General features: G+C 31.6%; 1 protein-coding gene across 1 annotated transcript; it reads left to right on the forward strand.

Annotated features, from left to right (window-relative positions):
• Positions 1 to 779: 779 nt before the first annotated feature.
• On the forward strand, positions 780 to 16,699 carry LOC132754065 (tubulin polyglutamylase TTLL7-like). The gene is made up of 15 exons (XM_060744653.1): positions 780 to 891; positions 2,953 to 3,129; positions 5,617 to 5,868; positions 8,455 to 8,512; positions 9,549 to 9,680; positions 10,322 to 10,480; positions 10,826 to 11,042; positions 11,759 to 12,082; positions 12,777 to 12,871; positions 13,213 to 13,360; positions 14,024 to 14,236; positions 14,862 to 14,963; positions 15,270 to 15,566; positions 15,900 to 16,034; positions 16,490 to 16,699. The coding sequence occupies exons 2-15, from the start codon at positions 3,057 to 3,059 to the stop codon at positions 16,682 to 16,684; spliced, it is 2,400 nt and encodes a 799-aa protein (XP_060600636.1). The 5' UTR covers positions 780 to 891; positions 2,953 to 3,056; the 3' UTR covers positions 16,685 to 16,699.
• Positions 16,700 to 16,962: the final 263 nt, after the last annotated feature.

Below are 16,962 nucleotides of genomic sequence, written 5' to 3' on the forward strand. Positions count from 1 at the left end.
AATGTTATTTTTCCCGTTAATACGGGAAATACAATGTAAGTAGTCACCAGAGCACAGTCGACCTTGGGGTGGGGATTATTCAAATATTGATACCTGTTGTAGACATTTCCAACGCCTAGCGGAAGGAAGTAACCTTTCAAGTTTAATGCAAGCATTAGAAAAATACGAAGATGGTTTTTATAATCCTGCAGAATGTTATAAATGTTCAGGGCTACTAAAAGTCTAAAATATATATAATCAATGTTTCTAACTGCAACTATGCATTAAAAAAAACGCAAGATAAAGTTGCGGTTAAAACCTAGAAGAAATTTATAAATGACATCTATCTATAGGGGAAGAGCTTAATCTAATGTTGCTAGAAATTGTTGCCTTTTGTTATATAATTATCATTTGTATAATATTTTACAAGTATGCGCTGCAATAACATATGACATTTATAAATGGATCTTCCTTTAAATGCTTAATGAGCCGATGCATGTTATCTATGTCTCTGATTAATTGTACCGTACAATAGAATTGAGATCAATATAAGTCAACCAAACGTTTAAATACTTGGAATGACATTCCCCATTTTGATCAATTTGCAATACAGCTAATGTAATTCTTCAATATTATCTGAGCACATTAAACAAATTAAGCGCCAAGTAAAACTTTCGATGCACCGGTAAACCCAATTTTGCACGCACCTGCTGGCAATTAGCGTAACTAAGCAGATTGTTTATCACGTGATCTAAACAACATGGCGGACGTGCTACCGTAATGACAAGTACCTGCTTAGGCTGCTAGTTTCAATTTACGTTTAATTTTACAAACTTTAATCCAATTTGCAGGCTTACAATATAAAAATTGGAATATAAACGAAAACTGTAAACACTTTATACGTTTGGTAAGGTAAGCAAAGTTCATTTTCACACTCACACGGAATTGGAACGTTAGTAATAGACTTTCAATTTGTTGACAAAAATAACTTTGTTTTATAATTGTTTAAACAGTTGAATAGGTTTGACATTGAATACTATGTATGTAACGAAAAATAGATCCCAAAGTGTGTACATGAATGTACTCTTTATTAAACTGTTTCACATTTCTAATATTCTAACTGAACTGGCCGGGTTATGTTAGCACACTCTTTTACAGTTTTAGGCAAACCCAGTTTCTGGACAAAATACTTTTGTACATTGTTTGATTAAAAGAGGTCATACATCTTAAAAATATATAATACATAAACTTATAATACATATTCTAAAACCTTATTTTGATTAATCTTGTTGAATTGATCCCTAAAAAGCATGTATTCAATTAGTGACCATGACATCTACATGTAATTGGTATTAAAATTAAATTTTTGTTGAATGACTAGGTGGCGTGAAAGCTCAGTTGGTTAGACCACTGACTGTCACTCCTGAGGTTCAGGGTTAGATCCTGGGTAACACCCTTAGGACTTTTCAGAGACACTTTCAGTGTTTCCCACCTACCTAATATGATGTTTACTGGTAATTTAAGAAACCCAGGTAATCCTCAGTGCTTTACTCTGGGCATGTAAAAGAACCAAGGGATCTATTCAATAAGAGCTAGGAACTGGTTCCCGGACTCCCTTGTATCTCATAGCTGTCTCTAGAGTCTGTTGAGGTAAGGACCCTACTGGAAATAAGTGCTTGCACTTTCGTAGCTAGGTTATCCTTGACCGCCAGGTCTAAAGAAAATCAATCAACCACTTCTGATTTTAGACAAATCAATTATCTGAAATTTGAAAGAAAGTGTATCATTATACTTTATATATTGTCTGAGCTTGATTGTGAAACAAGTTATTGCAACATATATATGTATTATTTATCACTTTCAAGTCCGCTTCCTTAAGAGCTAATTAGTTTGTAATTTATAACCAGTGCTAGTGCATTGTTACATGTATGTAAGAGGAAACATAATGTGAACTGACTGGCTTGAGGTCCACAGTCTTTTGGTTGAGAGGCAGAAACCTTAACTTAGAGACCAACTCTCATATAGATAAAATACTAAAAATAGTGTTTTGATTATACCGGGAATCTTAAATGACATAAATTTACAAGATTCCTGAAAGACAAAGACATGGATATGCAGTTCAGTGGCCCAAATAAACTGATTGTGATGTATTTTAATCATGTTGGTATATGACATTTGTTTAACTGTCTTCTTCTTCTTGTCATTTGCCCTTCTACAATGTCTATATGTTGTTGATGAACGTGTAGTCATGGCATAGATGCATATCACCGTGGTTTGTTAGAGAGCGCCATTTGGCCTTACTTAAGTAATGCTGAATTCAGCTGTCTAGGTTTTCTGTAGGGGATTCCCAACCCTTAGCTTCTGGCTAAAGAACCTTCCTTGGAAGCACAAGGGTCGTTGTTTTCTGTCAGGGTCTTCTCCCTTAGCCTCTCCCGAGGCATACACAAGGCAGTGGAGCTATTTACCTTTAGCTGGGTGGCCTGTTCATGGGCATCAGGGCTTGTCCACACGCTGGTGGGCCAGACATGCATGCACGTCCAGGGGCAGACCACCTCCGAGTCCCCTGTAGTTCAGCCTGAGACCGTGAGATACTCAGTTGATGTGTGTCGTCACAAGGAGGCACTACAAAGGGCTTGTACTGGCAGGGATTCACACAATCTGCTTTCATTTTGCATTTGGTTTAAGTTAGCGGCAGAGGCTGAAAGCGGAAGGTGAAACAAGCACACAACACACCTGATACTTGATGCATCTACAAACCAATTGACACACATGTTTAACTGTAATTTAATTAGACTTATATTACAATTTTACTCAAAGGATAATGCATATTGTACTGATATTTACTTGTTAGTTTTAAAATTGAATTTTAACTCTGTTTTGTTGGTTTTTGGGGACCTAGACATATATATAGTGCTGTAGGTAAAAGTTGAATAGATTAATTTTTCTAATTTGCTATATTGATATTATTTTCAGTATAAATCTTGTGAATCATTAGATGGATAAGTCACATATGAAACAGTTAAGTAAGGCAAGCATACATGGTGCTATATAAAACTTGGTACAACTAGAAGAGGAGAATGTCAACAAGTTTAAAACACAGTACATCGGTATCATCTCTAGCATCAATGGATAAAGGAGCAAATAATGACGGTCAGTTTTACATTTTGATTTCTAAAAAAAATCTTTTAATCTTACCAAGCTATAATTTATTATCTTAAACCTGTACAAAACCATCCATCGTTTTCAGGGCACAATTCTAAAATAAGTACTGACTGAATAGTGAACAGTGCAGCCCCTGATCAGACAGCATTGATGTGCCCGCTGATCTTGGTCTACACTGCTCAAATTGGTAGAATCAGTTGCTACCCTCAGGCTATTGAGTTTAAGTCTTAAATTACTTCCAATTATCTTTTCCTGCCATTTCAAATGATTGATTTGGAGCAGTGGAATTCTAACTTGTTGAGAAACGGGTTGGTAGGTCAGTACAACATACGTTTTTACTTGTTTTGATTTTTCCTGCTTGTATATGATATGTTTTACTGTTAAACTATGAAACCATTAAAGGTCATTGCATGAATTCCCAGCATCCCACAACAACCCACCCCCATACTTTGCCCCCTCCCCTGTCTATTCTCTATAAACCAAGTCGTCGAATTCCAAGCATTCCACAAGACCCTACCTCCATCCTCTGCCCCCCTGTCCACTCTCTCTTCCACCTGTATCTCAAATGACTGGTGCATTAGAAAGGTTATCTTGATCTAATTAAGTTTCAAAACAACTGATAGAAGGAAATCAATTGATTCACTGTAAGGTCTTTAATCTTTAATTCACACTGAGCATTTATACTTAATTAAGATCAGTTATTGATGCTGAAATGTTTCATTAATGATATCTTTAAACCTTACCACATAAAATATCTTAAATGAACTTGTCCATCTTTTATTCTTACCAATCATTCACCATTTTTATGGAATTTGAGTTTCAAAATATGAACTGACTGATTAGCAAACAGTACAGACCATGATCAGATGGGGTGCTAACAGGCTACATCTTTGTCATAGACTTTGGGTGTTTTAATTTTCTCTTAGATATGTATTTGATGATTAATTATAAGATTTTTTAATTTCTTTGACTAGATTTTTATTTACTGTAAGAAATGGTCTATACTGTTCACTATTCAATCAGTACTTGTTTTGAAATATTCCCTAAAAATCATGATTTTTTCGTAAATTGAAAGTTGAATTATGATATTAGGCAATAATATTTAATTGATATTAGATCTTAAATAAAAGTTTCTTAGATTTTAATTGGCTCTGACAGCTTTAATTAACACACTCAGACTTCTTAAATTTGTCTGTTGCAAATTTTGTTAAATTCAAGCTAAAAGGACTCCAGTTAGGATAAGGGGAATAAATTTATGATAAGATACAGTAAAATGATTATTGTCTTTCATGTTTTGTTGTTTCTATATAGGTTTAATTGATTTCACGAAGACTGATAACCCTTATGGTATGCAACAGTTAGATAAAAACACTTGATTAAATCTGATATATCTATGAGTAGTTTCTTATCTAATTTTGTTTGACAAATTTAAGCAATCAAGGTTACTTTTATGCATGAAAGGGGGCCTTTGATCTCAGTTGTGTTATATTTAGTAGCAGGAGACATTTTTTGCTGTGGTTTTTTTTTTTAAATATTCTTTTTTAGAATTGTTGGCAAAAAATATAGCAAAAAAAAAAATTTGTTCAATGACTTTTTTATTTGTGTCAAAGTAAACTAAGTAGGAACAAAAAGTAATTGACCTTAATAGAACTGTAAGCCCTTCAGCCCATTGTCAAGTATTGATAGTTGATACTTTAGTTTATTTTTTAATGGCATTTAAATTATTTACTGACTTATTTAAGTAGAGAAAAGTATGACCCATTGTTCTGTAGATAATTGAATGTTTTCCGCTCTCGGGTCTTAATGTGGTCTTAATTACACCTTAACTTTAACCAGTATTGTAATTGATATGTTATATGCAAAATTGCAAATCTATAAAAAGAAACAGTGTAAAAGTGAAAAGAAAATAGCGTGATTTATAAGATTAACTCTGAAAATAAAAGCAGTATATGAATGCATAATGAATGACTAGATTGATGTTATGTTTTATATTTCATAATGCAAATTGAACATTTTGAAACAGTTAGTTGTAACAGTATCACTGTATGTAACCCATAATTTCATACCAGGTTAATTATTGAAATCTATCCAAACCTGTCTTTGTTAATCCATTTTACGCATAAATTATTGTTACTATTATTATTACATGAGCTACTAATATTACTATTATTATTATTATTATTATTATTATTATCATTATTATTATCACTTTATTTATTATTATTATTATGATTATCACTTTTATTATTATTATTATATTATTATTATTATTATCATCACTTTTATTATTATTATTTTCATTAGTATTATCACTTTTATTATTATTATCATCTTGAAAGAGGTAATTGAAGCTCAATTAACTTTATTCCATTGATTACATTGGGAATAAAAGCAGAGAAGAAGAGTGTTGTTTTTGTATATATAATCTTTTACTTTGTGCTGTCATTGTTATGTAATGATCTGTTTTATTTTCAGATATTTCTCTCTCATCATTGCATTCTCATTTCGCTCATCGTACCGCTGCAAACATGGTGCTAGGTCCTGCTGGACCTATGTCCGGGTACCAGTCACATATGCGGGCTGAGAACCGTCCTCGTCAGAATGATGTTAATATGGAAAGGGTAGATAATGATGAAGAGAGACGTCTTAGAAATCAGCCAAAGGCAAAGCGGAAAAAACGTAAAAATATGATCACTGCCAATTTAAGTGGTACAAGATATGAAGTCAGTAAGTAATCAGTTACTATAATAAATATTAAATCTTTATGTCAAAATGAATTTGAGAATGAACTGGTCCTGCTTCAAATTTAGAGTAGTCCATTGTTAATTTAAGGGATTTCTGTACCCAATTTTAGCAGCCAAGACATGTGTATAGTAAGATGTGAAGATTGTTGTGGTAACATTCAGTTCAAACACTTATTGTATCATAAATTGGGTTAATTTCAGTACACATAATTTAATACGATTCATTTGTACTTCAATTATATTACGTAAGTCTGTATGCACTAGATGCATTAACATATATGTTGAAAACTGAAAATAATTGTTAAGTAAACTTTGAAACTTCACATTTAAAAAAAAAATTGTTTGACATATTAAAAGAAAAATTCTGATTGTTGATATTTATACTCTATTTTTATCAAAAGTTTAATGTACATGTATTTATAATCAATAGTACCCCTATTACATTTCATGAACAAGCAGTTTCTTGTTTATAAAGTAATTTAAAGGCACATTAAGCTATAGAAAGTAATATATAAGTGTTTTTTTTCTGTCCAGAGATTTAGGCAAGCTTTATATTGTGACATAATGAATTAATAATAGGTTTAGAACATGTTATATGCCAGTCATGTGAACAATGCAGCATTGAATGTGAATAAATTTGTCATTAAAGTAGCAAGACATAAACAAAGTGGTCTGTTGTTTTGTAAACAAAATATTAAACCGCTATAACATTAATAAAATGACCAAATGTAAAAGATTGTTCAGATTTATGGCCAAATAAATACTTTTCAGAAACTGTATCTAAACATCAAATATTAATAGCTTTTAAGAAATGTAAAAAATTAGCAAAAGCCTTTCAAGATTTTATAAACTTAAAGGCAAATTATGCCTTAGAAATCCATATTTTCTTTAAATCTTTAGAAATGCCAAACATGTGTTTAATAATGTTTTAATAATGGATTAATAGCATGTAAGATATTCAACAACTAAATAAAGCTAAATAAAAGAAGTGTCAAAAAGATTGCAACATGTAAACAAATAAATATTTTGACTTCCATACAAAAACCTAATTCACTAAATATACAAATTGCCAACAGAGCAAAATAAGCAAAGGATAGTTTAAATATGTATTTGGCAAATGAGTATAAAAGTTTTTGAGAAATGGAAATTATAGCATTTCTAAGACATAATGGGCCTTTAAAAGTTGAAGTTTCTCCTGGTGATATTTATTTTAAAATTAGGAAAATACTTAATCATTAACTTGCTGAATTTCCTTAAATGGACTTATTTAACTTTCATGTTTGTGTCACCAGCTACAGAGTACTACATGATTTTACCAGAGTTATGGCCCATTAATGATTTCTATTTTATTTAGTTTGTCCAAACTACTTTTGTTCTATCCTAATGCAATTTGAATGAAATATAACAGGATTGATCAGTACCTCAAGTACTTGTGCATATTTAACATGTTTTTTTGGTTGGATGATTTTAAGCTGAGTTATGGTCATTGAATTAAAAGGGTGTTTTGGGTTGATATTGATTTTGTGTCTCCTGCTACACAGTAGCTGCTACATGCTAGAAAGAAGATGCAACAAATAGGGAACAAATTTTTCAATCACCCCTCAATACAACTGCTTAATTGGCTGTCATCAGGTGACACATGTGGTCACTGATCACTCTTGTTGGAACTGTCCTGGAGTATCAATTTTAATTTTGGAGTATAAAAATGAAAATTTTAGTTGGTCAGCCAACAGTATTGAGCTATGTCAGATTGCATGGTAGTGTAGGCTGGTCTGGCTCTTGACTGGTGGCAAAGGCTGATCACTTTTGGTTCCAGCAGGTTAAGGGTTTATATAATATGGTTCTAAATTCTAAAATTATTTAAATGATTGTAAATGTATAAGATTCTCAATTTCTAAAATTATTGAAATAATTGTAAATGTCTGAGATTCTCAAATTCTAGAAATATGTTACTGTTTAAGATTCACAAATTCTGAAATTATTGTAAATGTCTAAAATATTTGTAACAGTTGTTTTAGATTCTCAAACTTTAAAAAAAATTATAACTGTTTAATATTCTCAAATTTTAAAGTTATTGAAAATATTGAATAATTTGTCTAAGATGCTCAAATTCTATTATTATTATTTTTTTGTAAATTTTTAAAATTCTCAAATTCTTAAATCATTGAAATTATCTGATACTGTAAATGCCTAAGATTCTAAAATTTTAAAATAATTGTTAATGTTTTCAGATTTGAAAATTCTAACATCATTAAAATTATTGTTAACATCTAAGATTGTCAACTTCTAGAATTTTTGTAAATATTATGATTCTCAAACTCTAAAATCATTGTAAATATTCAAGATTCTGAAATTATAGTTATTCTTTATGACTTTCGGCAATTATTTTCAAAGGTGCAGCAGATGCTTAGAAAATATTGTAAATTTTATATAAAGTTTTCATATACATGTTTACATGCACTTAAAACTATTCAGTAAGTGGATGATTGGATAATTACCAGTACTATAACCAGAAATGTTAATTTAGATATACATGTACTTACAAGATATACATTTGTCTCCCTTTCAGTCCGCCAGATGGTAGAACATATTGGCTTCAGTGTTGCCAAAGATGACGACCCAACATCGTAAGTAACTTAAGTTTTTGTAACATTACAGAAAGGTAATTGTTTATACAGAAATGAATGGCCACCTCTAAAATAATTCATTATTAGACCCTTCTCCTGTACATTTTTAGCTCGACTATTCGAAGAATATGAGAGCTATTGTAGTCGCCCCGGCGTCGGCGTCGGCGTCCGCGTCGGCGTCTGCGTTGGTTAAAGTTTTTTGTAAAGTCAAATATCTCAATTATTACTTGAGATATTCAATTGAAACTTACAATACTTATTTATAGTAACAAGGTACATCAGATTGACAAGTTGGATAACTCTGCCTACAATATTGACAGAATTATGCCCCTTTTTAACTTAGAAATTTTGGTTAAAGTTTTTTGTAAAGTCAAATATCTCAATTATTGCTTGAGATATTCAATTGAAATTTAAAATTCTTATTTATAATAACAATGTACATCAGTTTGCAAAATTGCAAAACCCTTGTGACATTACCTTCCAAATAGTCAAGCCAATTCTGTATAATTAGACTCTCTCTAAGACCTATAACATGAATTTATAAAAAAAAAATAGCCCTTTTGTGAACTTAAAAAATTTAACATTATCAAGGCTCTTTTACTATCAAGCACTTAGAATAGTCGAGCGTGCTGTCCTACAGACAGCTCTTGTTAAATTTGAAAGTCCATGCTGGTCTCAAGCCCACTATGCTGGTTTTGTCATGTTGCGGCTCACTTAGTTATAAAGGAAAGAGATTGCGAATGACTCTATCCCACAAATTCTACTGAGGTCATGACACCAGACTACTAGTTAGTTGTAGGTTTTGTGAATAGGTCAATCCACAAATGTAAGATCCATCAAAAATTTTACTTTGTCTAAGAAGTTAAATATGTGTGATGAATAATAAAGTATGAAAAGATTAAATTTGATTCATTTATGCTTGTCAACACATAGACAATTCGAAACTCAGTAAATGATTCACGATATTACAATATGTGTATATTTTAAAATTATAGATAAAATTTTGTACATTATATTGTTGTGTGTTTACTTACAGTTTCTTATTATGGAATGATGCATTTGTATCAACAGAGAAGATATCTGATTTGAAGCCTTATCAGAGGATAAATCATTTCCCTGGCATGGGTGAGGTGACTCGCAAAGACAATTTGGCTCGCAACATGATGAAGTAAGAGATTGTGTTGATTTTAAAGGGACTCCACTGAAGTTTTTTGACATGATGGAACTGGACATAATTTTTCAAGATAAATATTCCATTTGCTGAAGGTCTAGATCAATTACTTGTGTGCAAAGTTTCAGATCATTTGTTTACTCCAGAATAATTATTCTAATTGTGAAAAATGACCAAAATTGAAAAACGTTGCAATGCTTTTCACTCAAACTAGGCTAAGAATAGCACTAAAATAGGATGTTTTATTTGTTTCTTAGTATATTTCTTAATTATCTTCTGCATAATTATCTTTCTGTATTAAATGCCCCAGTTCAGATCTTTGCAACAAATTATTTTCTATAGGTTTTGGACCTCAGTGGAATGCCTTTAATGTATTTTTGATTTATTCTTTTATAGCCATGGTATTTAAAAAAAATAAGGTATTTCTTAAGAATTTTAGACATATAAAAGATATATATTTCTCAAAATATTATTTTACATGTTACAGTTAACAATATATACTAAGTTTGCAAATATTCTTTCAAAACAGGAATAAAATTTCATTTGAACGTATAGGCTGTGTGTCGGACAACCTTGGCAATACAGACAATTGATTTTTCCACCCCTTGAGTTTATATAATTATGATTAATGTTTTCAGAATGGCCAAGGCAAAACCAGAAGAATACAACTTTGTACCTCGCACATGGATTTTACCATCCGACTACAACATTATTCAGAATTACATGAAAGATTTGAAAGCTCATAAAAAGTCAAAAACATTTATTGTAAAGCCATCAAATGGTGCCCAAGGTCATGGGTAAGAAAGTTATTTATTATTACCATAATTACTTTTTTTTTTGATAAGTTCATTATAATAATTGCCCAGTATATATGTTTCCATGGCAAACAACTGTATATTGACATATAAACCATATAACCCGCCAAAAATCTATATATTTAACAATTTTGTTATACTGCACTTGTAATTTCAACATCAAACAACAACAAAAATTTGTATTTGACCAGAGTTTTATAATGGTGAAATACTGGTTTTAGAGCATGTAACATAAGGTTTTAAGAAATAAAAATAAAAGCTGTTCTGAGGGATAATGTGCCTTTAAGGATAATATATAATTTTAATATTTTTCTTTCTTTATTTCAGGATCAGCTTGTATAAAAACCTAGAGAAGATTCCAGCTCAGGAACACTTCATTGTTCAAGAATATGTTGAGAAGCCATTGTTAATGGATGGATATAAGTTTGATTTAAGAATTTATGTTTTGGTAACGTCATGTGATCCACTTAGGGTGTTCCTATTTAATGATGGCCTTGTCAGATTAAGTACAGAGAAATATCTACCACCTTCTGAAAATAACATAGTAAGTATTCAAGGTCTATTTTAATCCACACTAAATATCTTAAACGGCCTTGTCCATCTTTTACAGTCTAAGTACAAAATTTCACCCGTAATTAAATTCAGCCTGGTTATGGTTCCAACAATTTTAAAGAAATAATTTTCTGTATTTGGCGGACTGATACAGACTTTGCTTTTCCGTTTAATGTCAACCCAGAAACAGTGATTCTGCCCCAATTCAGTGCCATTTACGCCCAGAATCTGTGCCAAATTTCATACAGGAATCCGGACAAAACCTTGATTTTCAGCGGAAATTTCAAAAATATACTGATATCGATGAATAGCAATCTATAATGAATAATTATGTTGACAGTATTTAGTTTAAATAGAAAATACTAAATACTGTCACTATAATTATTCATTGTCACTATTACAGTCTTTCCATTATAGACCAATTCACTTTAACATACTAGATTGAAATAATAGACTTGTCATGCTTTTAATTAAGAACAGTTCATTATAAGTTTAACAGATTTTGATTAAGTGCTAGACTTAAAATATCAAACAGTCTGGTTTGCATTGCTGTCAGCCTATGATGCAATCGAAAATTGGTTGTTTGTTACACAGCAATATTTTGACAAGAACTACTTTTGCAAACTATACTATCTAAAGTTATGATTTATTTGTACAACATCCAGTTAGCAATTATTGATCAATACCATGTCATTTTATTTTTTTCAGAGTCACCTGTTTATGCATTTAACAAACTATTCTGTAAATAAACACAACGAGTTCTACGAAAAAGGGGCCAGTCTGGACGCAGGAAGCAAAAGATCTATTAAGTCATTTAACGAATATCTTCGTCGGAATGACTACGATGTTGCATTATTGTGGCGAAATATAAGTGACATGATAGTAAAGACTATGATTGTAGCGGAGCCCCATATTTTACACGCGTACAGAATGTGTCGGCCAGGGGCACCTGCAGTCAGTGATAGTGTGTGTTTTGAGGTGCTCGGATTTGATGTGCTCATTGACAGAAAATTAAGGCCTTGGTTACTTGAGGTAAAGCAAGTTTCATAATAGTAAATATATCTGCTAGATTTGTAAAATAAATTCATTTAACTTTTATCATGGTGAACAAATAAAAATATTAACAGTTAATGCCTTTCTTAAATTAAAAAAATTCTTGCAGAACAGGATCAGTTTGACCTAATTTATTTCAAATTGTTTAAAATAGTAGCCGGTTATACATGTATATTAAAATCACACTTTAAAGGCACAATATGCATCAGAAATGAATATTTTTTACTTCTTTAGAAAGGGAGAAAATGAACTAATATTACATTTTAAATAATGGCTTTAAAACCATGTTAGATGCTTATTACTTGAAGAAAGTAGGGCTAAATGCTAAATAATTTGTCATAAAAGTGGCATATTGTAAACAAAGTATTATTTTGACTTAAATACAAAATACTAAATAACTATGACTGTACTAACTGAAAAAAAAAAAGGTTCAGGCAATTGGCCAACAAATAGCCCTTTGGTCACCCAAAATAACAAGCTTTTGAGAAATGAAAAAAAGAAGCATTTTTGATGCATAATGGGCCTTTAATAACAGAGAGAGGTTACACCATAATTAACTGACAATATTTTTCAATCAGTACAAAGTTTCACTTGCCTTCAGTAAAAGTTCTTCAGGAAATCTCTATTTATGAAAAAAAATATAATTGATATGTGCATATAATTTAAATTAAAGATTAATAGATCACCAAGTTTTGGTACAGATGAAAAGATTGACTTTGACATCAAGTCAGCATTGATAGAAGATACCATCAGACTGTTGAATATCAAGTAAGTTTCTTGTAACCTTCTTATGTTTTAAACGTGCACTCCTCTCATTGTGTGAACAAAGTTTTAAAATGAACAAAGCTATGGTTTGTTTCTTCCATTTTTATGCCATTTTTAGCACATTATTGGTCATATCTCAGCTGTCAGTCTATCTGAGATTTGTATGAGATATATGTTTGTATTATAAGTGATTTAAGTTTGGGTTATAAGTGATATATGTTTTGGTTATAAATATATATATGTTTGGCTTGTAAATGATATATGTTTGGGTTATAAGTGATGTAGGTTTGGGTTATAAGTGATATATGTTTGGGTTAAAAATGATGTATGCTTTTATGATTCAGAATGAGCGACAAAAAGAAAAATATGACGGCTCAAAAACTAGAAGCTCAGAAACGACTTTTCAGGCCATCGAAGCGTGTATCAGACACGGAGCACATGACCGAGTATGATAAAAAACGTGCAAGTATTGAAAGAAGAAAAGATGAATTGGTCAGTTTATAATACTGTTGTATGAAAAGATATTTTAAAAACAAAAAACTGTTTTAATTTCTGAGAGATAAAGTTGGCCTTTTACTATCTATATATTTGTAATGTTTTTTCCATTTAAAAAGAGATAGAAAAGCCATTTTGAAAGTGAATAGGTTTTTTGAATTCAAAGTAAGGTGCAGACAAAATCACTGATTTTATTTTATGAATATGTAAAATGACAAAAGTTAATTTTTTTAAATTTTTTCTCCTCAGTTCTAATGGTTAATTAATATCTGTAGTGCCTGACATCTGTATTTTGTAATATAGTTGAGAGCTTGTCATGTGACAAATGCTTAAACTCCCAATAAATCATGATGAAAGTGTCCCAGAATTTTCTAACTAAAATGTTAAGTTTTCTTACCTGACCAACATGGGACTGACCTTGTGGTTATTCTTAAAGAAGATGCCTTGTATTTCCAACATATCTATCAGGGTGCTCATTTTAAGCACAATTATAACTATGATTATCATAAAGAAAATTGGTTGAAAGAAATAAGAAATTTACCTGCGTATCCATTTTAGCAACAACTGCTTTCTGCATAATGGTCTATAATGAAGACGATTTTTTTCATATTCCATAACATGTGTCATTGCTTAATTATACATACTTTTTTTTGTATATAGAAAGAGTTGTTGGCGAGAGTTAAGAAAGCTGGTGCGAGAGAAGAATATGAAAACAGGAATCGTGGACGTTTTATTAGAATATTTCCGTGCGAAGATAAACCAAAACAAGAGAAATACATACATCTACTGGAGGCTGCCTATACAACATTCATGTCTGGCAGGGCTACATCTATGCATAAAGAAATACAGCTCATCTATAATAATAAACTCAAGGTAGATGCCATACTTGTATTGATTAACCCTAATCATGCTTAATATCTGAAATGGACTTGTCCATCTTTCAATCTGGTCAAAACCATTTATCAGTTTTAGGGAAAAGCCATAAGGTTAGCTCAATAGGTAGAGCGTTGTGAATTGGGCGACCTGGGTTCGATTCCCGAACGGCGCAGATCACTTTTTGTTGTAATTGATCATGAAATCCTTTCTACGGTCATTCACACTGTAGCTCTGCCCTTGCATGTACAGAAGTAATCAGTACCTTATGAAAGTGAAGGCAACTAGCACTTGTTAAATGACAGCCTGCCCAGGAACAATGCGGTGGCTGATTAGTGTGCTCTGGTAAATTCAATGTGACTTTCTGCTGTGATTCGGAGTGAAAGCTACCAACACCACTACACAGTTTAAGGGAAAATTTATAAAAAGACTTTGATGAGACAGCACAGATGTCTTGGTAGTTTGCAATTTGGTTGCTGATCAAATTGCACAAATATAAAGCTTGCTCTATAATGGTGGCATAGGGAATATTTTTATTGCCACTTTCAATAATTAAAGGGTTGAAATTCATTAGAATCTGATTTATTTTGGATATGGTAGCAGATTGTAATATTTTACATTGTAGGAAACTGATATTTTGGATATGATAGCAGATTGTGAAGCAGATGAGCAGCAGGGTAAAATGAACTTTGAGGGTAAACCTATGACAGGATCCAGAGGACCAAAGGTATTACTTTAAACATGTATATTACTTGATTTATCTTGACAGTAAAACAAGTTCCTACAAGTTGCTTTCGAACGATTAACTGCATCATATGAGCATAGTTTAACATTGTTGTGTTCAAAGTAGAGCCACTAGGACCCCCTATTCCTGGGGTGAGAGGTGAAAACTTTTATAACTAGATCACCAAACCCCCTTATTGATCAAAGATAAAAAATGCTGCTTTAATGCTTTATATAACAGTCTTGATATTTATTTGCAAACTCTTTTGAAATATAAATTAGAATATAAATAATTTCTTTTCTAATATAGCCATTGGCCAGTATGCCATCATCAGAGCAGTTCCGAGGGACAGACCGTGAAGAAGACGATGAGGAAAGTGAATCAGCCTCGCCACCTAGTACTCCTTATAACAGAGGAACAATGTCACGACCTGCGTCTGTTAACAGTAGAATCAGTGCTAGCAGAACACCGAACGGAATGGGGTCACGGCCTAACTCAGGATTAGTACAACCAGGTGGTAGACCAATCGGCAGTGTTGGACCGAATCAGACACGATCCCGACAAGCTGGAGGACAGAAACTTACAAATATACAAAGATCAAATGTGGTATATGACATATTCATTAAAGATTGATGTTACTTATATAGACAAAGTTGTATGTAGTAGCATTTCATTGAAAACCCTTTCATTTATTTAAAATTTCGTTCATAGCACTGAAACAATTAATGTCCTATTTATACTGATGCTTTTAAGCACTACCCCTGTTTGATTAAGATTCTTTCCTGAAAACATATCCAAAACTGATACATTTTACTGTGCAGTTATTCATTTCAAATTTTGAATTGGTATTTAATTCTTTGATACATGTTCATTGCATTTGTTAAATATATTGTATGAACAGGAAATACTGTCAATTTCAATATTTTGTTTATTTTGTAGGATGACAATTTTTTGGTGAATGTTATACGCGAGAGAGAGGAGGAGCTAGTACGCAGGACGTTACAGGCCCTCAATGATATGAGAATCAAATTTCCCGGTAAATCTGACCAGGAGGCGGACACTATTCTTGATAAAGTACGTAAACTTCCTTTTGTTATTTAACCTTTGTAATGTTAAATATCTGAAATGGACTTGTCCATCTTTCAATCTAGACAAAATCTTTCATCATTTGTAGAAAAATTTTTAAAATGAGGTCCTGACTGAATACAGACAGTAATATATGTTTATAATCATGTTGATTTGACCTTTTGTTATGTATAAAAGATAATTTATATCATGCTCAAATTTGATATTTGAAAATATATGTGACAGAAAATTACTACACTTTCTCTTTGTAAATATGAATAAACATGTTTTTATTCAAAAAGCGGCACTTTTTTAAGAAAGGATCAACTTCACGTGACCTATAAGTTGGGGAATGCAGCTTCGATACATATTTTTTATATTGTTTAATTCAAAATAGACATATTCAGTAAGAATTTCATAGATTTCAATAAATTTTAAAGTATGAATATTTTCTAATGTTACAGTTATATGAAAATTGGAAGTTCCACAAGCCTAGAATTGCCTCATATTGGTTAGTTAAACTGGATTCAATTAAACGAAGAAAGGTAAAGTGTAAAATAATGATGTTTTTATGTTTTCTGTCTATCCAAAAAGGCATATATATATTTCTTTCACATGACAATTTTGCTTCTTTTCCATGTAATGTAATAATGCTTTGACATTTTTACCTCAATATTCATGAAAAGCGGAATTCCAAAGTACGCATGAAATGTCAAAACAAGTTGGTTTGCTTAGTGAATTTCAATGAATTAAGTCATGTGAAAAAAGAATATAACATTGGTTGTCATATAATATAGAACTCTAATAAAATTGCCAAGGAAATGTCAAGGTCACCAATGGCAGGATTTAAATAAATTTCTTGAACTTGTTTAACCCTTTCGCTGCCAGAGGGTTATTTATTTATTGATCACCTATTTGCCAGAAGGTTTCTAAGAAA

This window comes from Ruditapes philippinarum, unplaced genomic scaffold (assembly GCF_026571515.1).
Source record: "Ruditapes philippinarum isolate M1 unplaced genomic scaffold, ASM2657151v2 ctg7041_1_1_1_1, whole genome shotgun sequence".
Classification (NCBI taxonomy): domain Eukaryota; kingdom Metazoa; phylum Mollusca; class Bivalvia; order Venerida; family Veneridae; genus Ruditapes; species Ruditapes philippinarum.